Source organism: Neocloeon triangulifer, unplaced genomic scaffold, assembly GCF_031216515.1.
Source record: "Neocloeon triangulifer isolate White Clay Creek 2 clone unplaced genomic scaffold, ASM3121651v1 ptg000014l, whole genome shotgun sequence".
NCBI classification, from domain to species: domain Eukaryota; kingdom Metazoa; phylum Arthropoda; class Insecta; order Ephemeroptera; family Baetidae; genus Neocloeon; species Neocloeon triangulifer.
The window spans coordinates 10,683,668-10,699,582 of NW_026775556.1; the positions used below are offsets into that span (position 1 = coordinate 10,683,668).

The following is a 15,915-nucleotide window of genomic DNA, read 5'->3' on the forward strand; positions in this document are numbered from 1 at the left end:
TCGATATTTATTTTTCGCTGCACTACGACTCGAATTAAAGCACAAATTGAAGCGGCAGTAAAATAATTATTATTCGCGTCGTAATTCCTGGTTGAGTTAAAAGTGTGCGTCTGTTCACCAATGGTCGGGTTAGTTTCACGCCACATGCAGTTAACCAGCAGAATTTTATTGACATTCTGTGTTGCAATTAATGAGTCGGAAAATTTTCACTAGAATTCCCGCCGCCGAGCTGCAAACGTCACGTAATAATAGCAAAGGAGAGCAGAGAGCGGAATTCTGTCCGAATTAGTATTTAATAAATTGGCGCTACATACATATAATAAAAAGAAGAAAAAAGAACATTTTTGCTTCAGCAATGCATGTGAATTAATCAACGCGGCACATATTGTGAAGTTTGTTGGTGCTTCGATTGTAATAAATTGCAGAGTTTGCACATGATTTTCTTTTTCAATTTTATCACATCACAATTGATTTCAACACTTTGCTACAAGGCTTCAATCAACAAATAAGGGTTCTTTGATAAATGGGAAAAATGTCATGAAAATATGGAAAATATATAGTAAAAATACTAAATGTAGCGCAAGAAATTTCCTTTACTTGAAATCAAAACAAGGAAATATTTTACTTACAACGGTACCAGTTTTGGTGACGGTCTGTCATGCTTGTATAATTTGTACTGAAATAAAATTTCTAAATCTGCCCGATTGATTTTTTATCATATTTAAAAAATTGCAGACATTTTTTATGCAAGGAAGTGACATTTTTGTATTCAATAAGTGGTTGTCACTTCATTCCCAAAAGGTTTTTAATAATATAAAATTTTAGAGTTTTTAAATTATATATTATTTTAGAAGTAATTTCCTCGTGATATATCAATAAGGAAACTTTGTAATAAAAAATGAGGAATATTTTGATTGATGAATAAAACCCAAATTATTATCATGTTCATATACGTTTCACAACTTCCAAAATTTTTCCTCCAGTTATCAATAGCTCAGATTCTGTGGAATGAAAATTTAATTGGCATTATTGTCTCTTTTGTAATTAATTTACTCTCCGAAAGCAAAGAGTTGCCTTGAAGCATTATTTGCAAAGTTCAATCAAAATGGCTCCTTGCCATTTGCTCAAGTTCAAAACATGGTTCCACGCAGCGCTCCAAACAATTACCTCCTTTGTGTGCTCTTGTTGATTCAAAATTAATGACTCGCGATTTTCCTCCTCAGTCGAAGTTTGTTTGTTGTTTTCAAACAAGCGAAAAATCAGCAAAACCGAGAGGGTTTGGAGGAAATTTCGAAAGCTGCTTATTTGCGGCTTTTCCCAGAGTGATTTGGAAACACAGTGTGTGACCCCCCACGGAGGGCGGAAAATCAAGTCAGGGGAAGGGTTCAATGTAAGCTAATGAGACTTTTCACTCACCGAGGATCTCGAGGGTGTGCGTCTGTTCCTTGTTCTCAGCCGAGCCAATGGAGCAGACGTAGTCGCCGGCGTCCTGAGGTCGCACGTTGCGGATTTCCAAATTGTGGCCGTCGATCAGGCTGAACCTGTTGTCGCGGGTGATCATCAGGTTGCCGGCGGTCAGGACCACAGCACCTCGCCGCCACAGAACTACATACGAGCCTGCAATTAAAAGCAAAACGGTCAGTTGGTTAGTCCTTCGGGGATGTCTGGGAAAATGAGATTGGGATTCTCAGAGAGGCTTTTGTCTCGGAGGATAAATGCCACACCAAATTTTGGGGCAAGAAACTTCCTGTTTCAACGTGAATAGCAGGTTGTATTTAAATATATTTTTGAAATTGCGTGTAAAAATTTAAATTATGTAAATAATCTATAATACATTAATTATAACAGCTAATTTTGTTCTCAATTTTATGGCACTAGTAACCCTTCGATAAAATATTTATTAATATAATTACTTTCAGAATTATTAAAAAATAACTTTCAGGCATTAAATTAAAAAAAAATTGTTATTTTAGAGACAATAATATAGTTATATTTTTACAAATGCATTTTATTGAGCATTAAAAATTAATTTCATGATAAAAATAACCATGATTTTGCAACGTGAAATGAGTTTCATTAAAATTCAAGAACAAAAATATTATTATAGCGCAAAATAGCGATCTAAGTGAAAAATGCTGTGGTGACGACCATTAATTGTGGCATAAAGTGCTGCGAAATAATTATATTTTGGCCCAAGACAGCTCCATCTGTTAACATTATTAACACGCACGTGCTCCAGTGCGCAGACCGAGCTGGTTTCTGCCTGGGTAATTCATCCTGGCCGATCTTGCTTCCGTTTCAGCCAGAATATTAAATGCGCGTGAAATATGTTTTAATCAGTCACTGTCATAAAAACACACCGGCATCGCAACCGGGCGGATATTATCCGCCGTAAAAACTGGCGAAATGAGCCCACCTTCATGAGCTTGTTTTGGGTGATCCAACACTTTTTTCGCAGCTTACCGCAGTGAAATTCACAGATGACGGATTCGCCTAGCACGTGAATGAGCAAATTAATGCGTCGTGTGCTTTACGGTAGTTGAATTAAAAATATAAAAAAGGCAAAAGACAGTGGATGGTGATGCAGACAAGAATGGTGCTTCAATCTTACGCGCTTTGCATATTAACGTATTTTAATGTTTGATATTTACTATTACCAAAAATAAGACTCAATTAATTGATAATTTAAATAATATTGATCAAAATTTGAATTTCCTTCGATATTATTTAATTGTTATGAGCAATTAAAATATGTGCAATTATGTACACAGTATATTTACATTTTCTATGTCTTTTTTAACATGATTTTAAAATTTAAATAATTATCTCATACGATCATAAAGATATATAAAAAGAAAAAAAATGTGAAAGAAATCTCCAAAATAAAATTTATATAAAAAATTGCTTAACAAGAATCAGTTGTTATTCATTTTTCTGTTAAATTTTTAATAGAATAAAACAGTAAGCAACTATAAATATGATAACTGGGATCACTTAGTGGGGCTTAATTGGTTTTCACCTTTCCTGAACTTCAAGCGTGCCCTGGACGCTGCAACTTATATTAATGAAATACAGTAGTTGACAATGTCGTCTGTTTATTTTCACCGACCCCATCTCCAATTTCAGGACCGCAGAGCGCGCATAATGGCCACTCACAATTAACAAAAACAGAAACAAACGAGGGCGGAATTCTCATTTGCAAATTAGCCCGCGATTAATTAGCATTAGCCGCGGGGTGATAATAAATTCGGTGGCGCGGGTGCCGAGTTTGCAGGGTGCAAATAGAAATTTATAAGAGGCACGCGGAAAGGCGTTATACAAATCAGCCGCGAGATATACGACCAGGCACTAAATGCCCCGCTAATGGCTGCGTCGTCGCGATTTATAACTCGGAACATCACACGCGCGGCGGACAACTTGAGCGTTTATCACGTGTGCTATAGAACGCTTTTGCTTTAGCCAAAGTTGCTGTTGCTGGGGCCGCACTTACTTGATTCATGGACGAAGCCCCCTCAGCGCACTGCAAGTAATTCCGCGCTCTCCGTGTCTCGTCGCGGAAGCAGCGCTTGTAAATCGTCTCGCCGACGAAGTTTGCGAAAATTTAATGCTTCAAGGCCCTGCTCTGTTCATTTGCATACACATGTGTGCAGAATTAAGCTTATGTATGAGAAAGAAGCCTTGGCCTCGTTTTCAGTCATTTTCAAAACGATGCTATTCTTTTAAGCCCAAAACAGTGGCTCCTTTTTTCAAATAACTAATTTGCTAAATAAATATATAAATATTTTTTATAATGCCAATCTTATATTTAACTAAAATAGAAATATAGAGCTGCTGTTTTGAACTTGAAAATTTTTATCTAAAAAAAAATTAATGCCAACAGCGGCCAGGTGGCTGAACTATTTTGTATCCCAGTAAAGTAGGGTAAGTCTTCTTTTGTTATGTTTTAAATGCAACTATGGTCCACCCGCACTAGTCGCTAAATTATTAACGGCCCAACACAAGCGTGGGCCAGCTGTTCTTTAATTCATCGTCGGTCCAGACGGTTGAATGTGAATATTTGATGATCCGGGCAAAAGCCGCTTGGCCATGTCAAAAATGCGTGCATGTACATCAGAAAGGATATAATAATGAGAGGGAGTAAAAAGGACTCGCATAGTTGGTGTAATGTTGCTGCGGTCGCACGTGGGAAGTTCAGCGGCCAGCAGCAGGCGCCACTCGCGTAAGCTATGATTTTTCCGCAAAATAAAAAACCATAACACAGAGAGAATTTATTTCAACTTGCATTTCACAGCTGTTGCGCTCATCCGTGGTTGGATTTCGCAAAACGTTTAAGCGGCCAAGCATTAAATAATTCAAGAGCGGCGTCAACGCTCCCTGCTATGGTAGGCGGGAGCAGTGAGTTATTGCGGAACAATTAAGTCGGCACATGACGTAGATTTGCGCTGTTTTTTCTCTCTGGTGACACATTTGTTTATTAAAAATGCTGGCGAATGGAATTAAAAAGCGCATTAGGCTTGTGGAAATTCAGCGTCAGTTTAAGCGCGGAGTCAACATAATGAGAATGTAGTGCGCACCAGAAGCAAAAAATGCAACCAAGCTTAAAGTATTTTCTTAATTTCACATGTATTTTATTAATGGCACACAAAAATTTACTGACGTAATGACTATTTTAATTTAATAAAAATAAGAAATTTTAAACTTTTTCTTATAGAAAAATTTAACTTTAGCACAAAACTAAGTTAATTTTTTAATTTTTTTTTTTCAGTGTGCTTTTGAGTCGTTCATTGTTTATTATTATTTTAACAAAATTATTATGATAAAATTCATCTTTTACATCTGCCGGAAAATCAGTTTTTGTGTGCAACATTTAACGACTCAAAAACTCATCAAGGAAAAGCCGACTTTAATTTCGTGAATTGTGAATTTATTATCAATCGTTAAATGTTCTAAAAAATAAATTTATGCTATTTTAATTAACTATAAAACTGATAAATTTATTAATGAAAAGACAAAAATCAGCAGTAATTTGTTTAAACCAAGCAGTTTTTAAGCATTAAAAAACCATCAAAGAACAAAGGAACATTGCTTAAAACTCTTCTTCGCCCATTACTCTCTGAAATAGATCTGAGAGTAAATTTCTCGGAACAACTAAATCTGGGTCAAACCTCTCGTCTTAAGAGTAGTCGGAAAACTGTATAGTACAGATACTGAAGGCGCGAAAGTGCATAAATGCTATACACACATTTCCTTGTTTTCCCCAGGCCCTGGTGGGATTTTAATCCAAACTCGCCGCAGACCTCCGGCGGCCAAGTGTGCATCCCCTCTGCGCATACGAGGTGGTCCTTTTCCAGCATACGTGCGAGTAAAAGAGCAAATACGTGCAAGTAGCAGATTAGACATTCAAGTGTAGCAGCAATACATCTATCTCCAGTCGGTTAGCGCTCAAGTAGAGCGCTTATCGCGCACCCCGGAGGCAAATTCGCGTGCCCAATGACGAGGAAAACGCCAATTAGAGGCGAACGCGCGCCGCCGAGCTGATTGTTTCCGAACGAGAGAAGTTGCAGCCTTTTGCAGGTGGATTAGCCACGTGCGGATTTGTCCGCCTCTCCTGTGGGATTATATGAGCGGGGATTTTTGTTTCATCCCGGGCTTTGCACACACGGCGAATAAGAGCTTTCGAAAAACTCACATATGTATACATTTTCAAACAAACCTTTTGTGCCGCGGGAGATTCTTTACAATCCAAATTAATTCCTGATATTTCACTGAGCCGGAAAATAGCGCGCAGAAAACATGCCCAGAGCTAATTGAAGCAGAAAAGGAAAATTCTGCTTCGTCCGTGGTGAATAAAATCAGGCTGCTTTTTGTAATGAGTTCATTAGCAGTTACTGCCGGCGCATTCAACTTTTGCCACGACAGCAAAAGAAAAAGACGTTGTATACTAGCAATGGTTCTGACACAAGCTGGAAATGTTTTGCAAGTATTAAACAGGAAATCCGAGCTGAGAGCAACACTATGAACCGGCGCTCCCGAAAAAAAAACATGCAACGAGAGCAAGCGGCGGAAAATGGCGCAGACAAGAGGTGCTCATATCCTGCGAGAGCAGAGGCAGTCCATTTACTGTGCATTATTCACGGTGTACGTTCTCTGCAAAAAAAACACACAGTTTTCTATTTCACCTGGCAAAGTGAAAAACTCTCGAAGTCTCGCTCGCTCGCTCTCATGCTGTGATGAAATATTTTTTGGCGCGATTTTTGTTTCGCGAGTAATTTCAGGCGCAGGGAAACCGTTGTTCATGCAGAGCACGTCGGTGTTTTATTATATATCCCCATCGCGGGGGCAAAAAGACGGAATTTTCAACAAGTACGAGAAGCACTACTTGGCGGCCGAGCCAAGCAACCAGCCGGCAGATATCACATATTGTTTTTAGCCAGGCTCAGCGGCGACGGTGGCTTTTGCTTCGCCATACGTGAGTTGGCACGGCAATTTCCAGCAACCAGAATGAGGTCAATTCCCATGCTCCCGTGAACAGAATCATCCTTGATTAAACCACCCCGCAAAGCTTTTCTGCGCGCTGATTTGAAATTGCAAATTACTCCTTTAATTATGGCTCTCTTTCTCTACGCCGCAGTGACAATTTTTCATTCTGTGCCTCGAGAGGAAGAAGCAGCAGTGGGCGTTTTATTGCGTCTTAATGAAACCTGTGGGTGGAAGCAGAGTTTTCTTTGTGCATTGCTATTCGTACGAATTAATTAGCCAATCTAATTTATTCCTTTCTTTAATTCATTTGCCGACAATGAGAGGGCAGTAGAAATAAAATTCGCAATCAACTGCAGTTTGTAATTAGCTATATATAGGAAGTAAAATTAATGCACTAGTTCAATAAATTATTTTTACACAATAATTTTAATTACATAAAATAAGATATTAACATTATATTCCTTTATTAAAAAATGATGATCTTACAAAAATAAATGGGGGTAATTTTAAAGTTTAAAAGTAGATTCGTATGTTTGTTCCATTTGCGCACAATCAGCAAAAACGTGCTCTTTTGACACTCAAATGTCCCCCCTGTGATCGGATTGTCATGCGAGCGTATGTATACAACTTGCTCATCTTCGCTGATGGGCGGGCTGCATAAGCACCGAGCATAGTATCAGTATACGGGCCTCGAGGAAAAATCAAGGTAATAAAAAGGTCGGAAGGTTGCGGCGTTTGGCTGTCGCCGTGCTTTTCGCCTGCTGACGCCGCATCGGGATAAATTGGCTCAATCTCGATCGACTCTGTTTCTCTTGACATGACTCGGGCGCGCATTTTTAGGCAGGCAGGCATATAAAGCAGAAAGCAAGCGGCTCCCCAAGCGATGACCGTCAGATAGAGTGTGGCTGGCGTCTGAGCGAAACACACACACACAGTAAGCCGCCTGCCCCTGGGAGATAGGCGACTAAGATGGCTAACCGACACAAAAGCCTTCATAAAAGCAAGAGGATCGTCCCCAGAGAAACAGAGTTTGTCTATGTATCTGACTTTTAAAGCAGCCTCGACCCGCTCCTTGCATTTAAATTATTTAGATTGCTCTTTAATGAGAGCAGAAAATGCACCCAGCTGCCGTTGGAAGACAAACTTTCTTTGTTAAATTGCACTTGTTTTACCATTTTTATATGCAACATTTTCCTTCCTTCCTCTCTTTTGCTAGACGGAAAGTCGACGAGACGGTTCTTTTTATCACAGCTTGACTGAACTTGCCGTGCATAATTTGATATAATTTAATCTGAGCGAGCTGAGAATCACGAGAATGATGAATTGCCCTCATTCCGGCGCACATTAAACCGGGGTCTTTTCAGAATTCGCCAAATAAATTTACGACGCCGGCGGTGGAGAGCATGTTTCACGCCCACTTTGCGTGTGTGAAAAAGGCGTTCTCAAGTAAGAAAAATTACACTTTTTTCCAGCGCAAAAGAGACCGCACGCCGGTGAATTACAGCCCTTGTAATGAGGGTTGCATGCCGCGAGGGTGTGCGCCGAATGACGTGGTACATAATACATGCGGTGTCTCATACCTGCCGAAATAAAGTACGAAAAGCATCCAAAAAGTTGCCCAAGTACAAAGAGTGGAAAAGTGCGTTCGCGAAAGAAAGGCAGGCCAATGAAATTTTATGCCCGAACTTTTTCCTTTTTGGGCCCGGGCGGCGCAAATTGCACTTTTTATGTGTCTAATAAAATCAAAACCATAAATTTAATACAGAAACACGGAACGTCGGCTCCAATTTATTATATTTCACTTTTTATTCCTGACGCCATCATCTCTCTCTGTTTTTAACTAATAAGGGTCGTAAAGACGAATTTATTGTTATTAAATAATGGCCGGTTGACCGTAAAACGAGAAGCTCGTCGTATAGTAATAATAATAACGACAGTGCACGAGTTAACCCCTCTTTATCAGATCATTTTATGGATGAGCGCATGTCGATTTGACAGCTATGAAATTCGGACGTTATACGATCGCCTCGTGCTGCCGTCTCATTTAGTGCCCCATTGACGGCTCGGCCAATGATGATCGACCAAAACATTGTTGACCCAACGCAAGATGAGCAAGGAAATTTACTATACAATTATTTTGCCAGCGAAATTATTGCATGCTCGTCTGCTTTTGGCTTTTATTGTGGAATTCAAAGGCGATTCAAAGACAAAGGCCGCACAAAGGGTGGAGTAAACACGCACAGAGTTCAAAGCGAAAAAGAAAGAGCAGCCGAAAGTTGTCCTCATAACTTTCGCCTCTTGATCACATTCACCGGTGTCGGGCGACTTCTTGTTTTTGTATGTTTGGATGATCTTATTAAGGGCGCATCGCACATAGTTTAGAGTCGAGGTGGGACTAACAAAGAGAGAAAATTCCGCACGCAAACTAGAGAGAAATTCTTTCCCGGAAATAAAAGCACGGGGGGACCGGCATTGTGAAATCACGAGAGTTGCCTGCCGTATATAAATTCAGTTGAAAAATCACCGGTCTCTCGTCTTTCGTCGACCCCTTGCTGCCACCGCACTTTCACCGTGTAATAAGGTAATAAATTTATTTTTCTATAAAAAAGGTGCTTACGTTCGCGGAAAAAAAATACATAAAAAAGCAACAAAAAGTTCCCGCGGGGAGTGTAACTATTGTGCGGAGTACATTTTGTCAGGGGTTGTAATTAAAACTCCCCGACTTGTAAAACTTCCCAGCGAGGGTTTCGCAGATAATCCCGTCATGAAAAACTCAATCTGCTTAAAGGAAGAAAACGGCAGTTGCAGAATCAATAAGAAAAGCACCGTGTGCCAAGTGAGCGCATTATTTGCAAAAAGCCATAAAACTGCACACCTAGCGGTGATCTCGATTCCTTTGGCGACGTTTTTCCGCTTAGCGCGCAGCCTGCGAGCTAACAATAAATTTTATCTCGACTTACACTTTTAGCCAGCCGCACAATCAGGTTTTATATATTGATCATGCTCCAACCTGCGGGGTGCAAAAAGGAGAGGCACCATTGAAAAATCTGCGGAAAAGGTTGGCTGGGTCATTCTTTGCAGGACACAAGATGAATTGAAACAGTCCATCAGAGATTTTGTGCCTGGCGCGTGGTACAGGAACGGATTTCTCGTCGTCCTTGGCAGAAAAGCTGCTTCGGAATACTATGAATCGGGTTGTGGAATATAAATGTTAAATTTCATATTATGTTACATTGCTATATACAGCTTTTTTTCGTCCAAGATTGCAGGAAATTAGTAAAAATAATGAATGCAAGCCCAAAATAATTACAAAAAGCAAGTTCTTATTTATAAGTGTCATATTTAATTTATGATACTTAACAATTTGGTGCCCAAAATGAATAAAATTCCTAATTTTCTCTTGTGCCGTAAACTTTTCAATAAATTTAATTCTCATATAGTCATTAAAAAATTATTGCACATGAAGTTTGATCTCGAAAAGTGGGGGTAGCCATAAAACATATTAATGAATTATGAAGATAGGAGTAACAAAAATAATTAAAATAATTATTAAAAAATGTAGTTAATTAAATAGGGTAAATGTTATGTGTTGATAAAGGTTCAATTAACTCTCTCTTTCTAGTTCTTTCCAAGATCTAAATATTTATTTTTAAATATAAAAAATTAATTATTACTACTATTGATAAATTTTCAAATAATGTTTTATAAATAATTTGTTTGATAAAATCATCTTAAATAAAATTTTTATAATATGCGTGTTGATTAATGTAGTCAACCTGCAGTTTGGAATATTCCAACAGATCCCCCTGTGTGCCACCCATTTTAAACCTGTACGCTGCACCAGCTTTTCTTCCATATCGGTATCCGTTGTGGAGCGGCCCAAGAGGTATTATTTGAAACGTGGCAAAAAACAGACCCACTGCTGGACGGAAGATTTTTCTTCCTTTCTTGAGCACATTCAAAATAGGCTTACATGCCAATAGGATGGAGCGATTCTGTCAGTCAAAATATATCGAGGTCTTTTAGAACAACTGAAAGGCACTTTGTGCTGCAAAAAAGGCGAGAGCGGCAGTAAATGCACAACGCTGATTTCTATACTTTTATAGATATGAGTGGCATGAACGGAAGAGAGATTCGTCTTCTTCCGAGGAGCAGAAATAGAAAGAGGAGCGAAAAGCAACAGAACCTATCAGCAGAGAGGATATTAAAGAATATTATACTTGTTGGGAAAAGCTGCAGCTCTCGGCTTGCGGAATTGGAAATGGAATTTTTTATTTCGCTCGCAGCATCATCAAAGGGAGCTGCCAACAAAGGGAAAATCACGAAAGGGTTTCATAACTCCGAACGTATTGCTTTTTAATATCTCGCCAAAGGACAAAGCCAATAAAGTGGAACGTCTGTGGAACCTATACGCACATAAAATTGATAAAAGAAAATTAAAAATCATCGTCCTCTCACCCTCTTTTGTAAAAAAAAATATATATTAACATTTAAAAAAAAGAAGAAGCTATAAAACAGATATTTTAGGGGGAAAAACAATCCAGAGAGTTTTAAAAACATTTTTTCACCTCAAGGTGCATGAAAAATGAAAAATATTTATGCCAGACTTTATTTCGACCATCAGGGTGTTAAAAAGGCGCTCGACAGCGCGGCCGCTTTTTCAGCTCGAATAAAATTTCGTCGGCTGCACACCATTTCCGCTTGTTTGGTTAAAAATTTCCCTGCGGCGCGCTCGCTCCTCATTTTCCCGAAGGACAACACGAGTTGGAGAAATATTTTCCGCGACGAAATCCGCCACTCGGCACGAAAAATTCCCGCATCGATTTTTGTGCCTCTCGGCGACTGAGAAAAAACCGACGTGCGCGTCTACTTGGGTGGTTTTTCGCACGGCGGAGTAAAAGTCTTCCGTATACCCAGAAGACCTTTTTAGATGCAAGAGTGGCAGCAGAGCAGCGGGTGATTTCTTTCTCAGGTTATTTCACGGCGGGTGCACTTCCGTAACCCTCAACAGCTCATCGCCGCGCGCGCTCTCTCGCTGCCATTCTTCCCGCGCCAAACTTTTCACTCGCCGGTTCTTTATGTTTTATTTTCATGTAATCTCAAGTCGCGAACGTCGGAATGCAAGCTCAAGAGATTTTTTAAAGTCAATGGTTGCAAACATTTTATATTTGTAGAAAAGGATAATGAACATTAAATTATTTTTGTTTATAATTTATTTTCTTAATTATAAAATCTTATTTTAGGTTAATAAATATTATTTTAATCCATAATATTTATCATTATAATAACATCAAAATGTTTTTAAAATTAAATTTCATGTTCATTTTTGAATTGTACTTTTTTTACACTAATTTTTAATTAAAAGAAAGCTAGATATGCTTAAAATGAAATTAATTAAAATTTCTAGAATAATGAAACAAAATACATCTACAAAGTAAATAGTCTGACAGTGAACTGGTACAAAATAATCATATTTCTTATGAATCCACACGAACCTGATAATGTTTTTGCATTGTATATCCAAATTTTAATTTATCACTTAAGTAAACAGAAAAAAGCTTTCAATATTAGAAAAAAATGCACCCGAATATTCGGAATATTCAATTAATCAATTTCAGATAAACCGAGACTGACAAACAACGTGGAAATTCAATTAAAAATTCCTCCCGCAATATCCTAAGGGCCCATCCATCAGAGGGACACGTCGGTTAAATGACGCCCCGAACTCAATCCGAAGGGTGAATACGTCCGACACCCGCCACGGCCGCCACCGCCACCGGTCGTAGCCACAACAAACGGATAATATAGACGGACAGGCGGTGGAGGATCAATGAGAGGAAAATGTTTTATAAAGAGTGTGTATCGCAGCAACAGCGACCCCGGTTGATGCAATTTTTTTCGAGTGGTTGCGCCAACAGAATAAACACCCGAGCTGCCCGGCTTATTACGGTTATGATTTTATGATTGGACGTTTTTGAGAGAGCGAACGACGATGAGAGCTGCATTGTGTTTACTTTTCAAAAATATTGCGGTCGGCGATTTTTACCCGTCTCTTTCAATAGGGGGTTTAATCGAGCGAGATGGAAAATATACGCGCTGAGGAGCTTTTGGGAATATACGAAGGCGCTTTTCTGTCTTTTTTTGCCTCGGGGAATAAATCTTTTTCAAAAAATTAATACAAAAGACCAGATGAATCAATATTCCAATATGGCAGATTCTCTGTTTTGTGTTGAAAAGCATAAATAACAAAAAAATTCTCCAGGCTCCAAACAATAAAAGATATTATAACAAACGTACATTGTTGCGCCAAGTCTGTATCTGCTTGAAATTATTTTTGAAATACGGTCCCGGATTTGAATAAAATTGCTTCGCAATTCACTTATGTTAATAAGCTACCCCACACGTTGTTCCTTCCATGATTGCTTATTTAAACGTGGCATAGAGAGTGAATAATTTAAAGACGCGCCAGTACGGTTTGGAAAGAAATTAAAGAAACCACTTTGAAAACATCAAGGGAATTTAGCACCCCACGCGAAACGGCCCGACGAATTCGCTCTCTTTCAATTCCTATTAATCATTCTGTGAAATCCTCCACTATACGCGAGAAGCAGCCCCATGCTTTGCTTTTCCGACTCCCCTCTAGAGCTGCCGTGGTGGCGTAAAAGCTGCTGCCACGCACCACTCTATTAAGCCTGAGATGCACCAGCAGTCCCGCGAGAAAACTTTTTACTTTATGTAAATTGAATTGGAGTGGCGAATGCACGCAGAAAATGTACTTTATGGTGCATAGCAGATCTTTATGGGCTGCGTATTACAACGGCGTTTTATATCGTAAAAGCCATTCTCCATTTTCTGCAATAGAAACAAAACACCCTCTGCTTTACAAAGTGTTTATTTTTCTACAGAGTGGCCATTTTTTTTTTGTTTTAAATAAGCTAAATTATTTTTATCGGAGCTTCACTGTCAGCCGTGAAAAGAAATCATTTTTGCAATTTGAAGATATTTAATAATTAAAATAAAGTGAGTAACTAGTTTAATTTAAAATGTTATGCTTCTAAGCATAAGTAAAATTTGATGGGACATTCAACCAATACAGGCTGCTCTATTTTAATGAATAATTCCCTTTTATTTGCTTATATCAAAATTTACTTTTACAATTAGAGGTCTTTCAATGTTGTTATTTATTAATACAAAAAATAAGTATAGATAATAACTTTCATCTCAGTATCAATCTAAGAAAATTATTTCTCTAAAAATTAATTTGTATTATGCTAAAAAAAAAGGAAAATGGGACATGTTTCGAAGTGATATTAAAAAATATTTGCTGATTAAAAATAAATTAAACAATTACTAAACAAAATATTTTTTGCTTTTCATAAAAAGTTTGTTACTTTTTCAATGATACAGAAATTTTTAACACTTTTATTTTAGTCAGTTTCGCTTCACTGCTTTTATGATATCAATACATTTGGTATAGCCAAGCTCAGAAGCCACAGGGGAGCATATTGCACGCAGTCAATGTGAGAAATTGTGCTCTCTTGCTGTCAGTCAGCAGCTTTTTGCGCTAAATCCGACCAGGTCCGCGACGCTTATTTCAGCTCGTTTTCGGTTAATATACCAGGTTTGCACGGTGCTGATGTCAATTCAACACCAAATCAAATCAACCAGTGAGTGGCATAAGTATAACGATTTGGAACACTCTGAGAGACCTGGCAGATGCCATACTTCCGTGCAAGGTAATTAATAAGGAATTAAATTATCATGTCATCATGATATAGATTTGTAATTTTATTACAGTTGTATGCAATTTCTTAAAACCCTTTTTATTCTTAAAGCAGATTTTAAAAGGAGATGTTTTTTTTCCTTAAAATCCACTCTAATTTCCAAATTTTTTAGCATAATGCAGTGTTAAAATTTTCTTGAAGACGTTCATTCAACTTTAAATATTATTTTTCCATGCAAATATTCGCTTTGCTTGATCCCGTGCCTTCTTCTCGGGTGCTCGGCGCAGGAAGTTAATTAAGACGGCGCAAGCTAAATATTTACAAATATAATCATACAGATCAAGGCAGACGTACACACAGGACGAGAGACGAACCAACATTTGCTCTCTCGTCCAAAATAATTAAACCCTGCGCGCTCCCTTGTACAAATACAATTTCTCAAAATTCTTTGGGGGCACCTTTTGAGTCTGCACGCAGCAGCACCCCCGGCCGATTGCTATCACTTCAAATTATGAGTAAATCAGTTAGTTAGAAAATTAGTTTCATGCGTGCTTTACTGCAAAGAAAGAGTGTAGAGAGTTTGCCGGGTTAAGATCAAACACGGCCCGGCCAGAGGGCAGGAAAACTATTAAATTTGGCCTCGCTAATAATATATTGACGCAATTAAGCTATTTTATCACGACCGCAGATCCGAGAGGTCGGTTTGGAGAGGGTGGCTGCTTTTAATTAGTGTGCCTTGAGCTGGGAACGAATTGCCCTAGATTTCTTTTTTTTATGTTCCCACCAGAGGATTGGAGTATAAGAGGTTTAATTTTTAATTCCATCTCCAAAAAAAATTTAAAGGACTTTCTTCAAAACTCTGCGGGATAATCCACTGAATCGCACCGCCTGGCAGAAGACTTGAGAGTTGCGAATCTCGACTCTCTTTCTGTCTAGGAAGGCAAGAGTGCTAAAAACTTCTTAACGCGTTCATTATTGACATTTCCAACTCCATTTTTCACCTCGCAATCTGCTCTGTCTGAGAAGGGGGCGTGTGACTCAACTTTCGGGAAAGTGCACCCTCCATACTCCGCAGTGCTGCCGGCAGGGTTGTTCACTCCTACTATCTCTCCATTTCGTCTTTCTGCCGAGTTACACGCACACGCGATAAAAGTGTAAATCTAGCCGTTCGACTCGCCTGTCTGTTCCACGTGGTCCTCAAGATAAGATAATGCATCTCGAAAGTTTACAGCTGCATTCGGAGTACACATACTTTCTCTCTCTTGCATCTCCCCCGCACTCCTCCCCTGGCGATCTAATAATAATTTTTAACTCCCTCTCGAAGCGTCCGTGTTTTTCTGAAGGGTCCTCGAGTTTATATTATTATATGATGCATTTTGGCTCGCGGCCGTCGAGAGCCCGCTGCGTGCATGTTGCTCTCCCGTTTGTTCTCCCCGACCCTAACACGGTCTCTCTATGGATTTTCGTTTCGACTCGAAACTCAATAAGCATCCGACGTACACGCACAGATAACGCCCGCGGTCTTTTCTATGCACCGGATTTTAATACTTGAAAATTCCACGGGTGAAAAAAGCGAACAACGCAGGGGCTTTTCAATTTTGCGAGAGGCAGACGAGCTTATGAAAAGCAAGAGAGGATTCGAGAGCACAAATGTTGCGGCGCATCACATGCTGAATTTGCTTCCGCTCCCCTCGTGACATAAGCGTGCAAA

At 39.0% G+C, this 15,915-nt stretch overlaps 1 protein-coding gene across 2 annotated transcripts in view; it reads right to left on the bottom strand.

The window, feature by feature from the left end:
* LOC132199674 (limbic system-associated membrane protein-like) overlaps positions 1-15,915 on the bottom strand; it is a 157,700-nt gene that overhangs the window by 25,759 nt on the left and 116,026 nt on the right. For both annotated transcript variants that reach the window (XM_059624581.1, XM_059624580.1), the window contains one exon: positions 1,417-1,617. In XM_059624581.1, the coding sequence (XP_059480564.1) occupies positions 1,417-1,617 (201 nt within the window). The remainder of the gene's footprint in view (positions 1-1,416; positions 1,618-15,915) is intronic.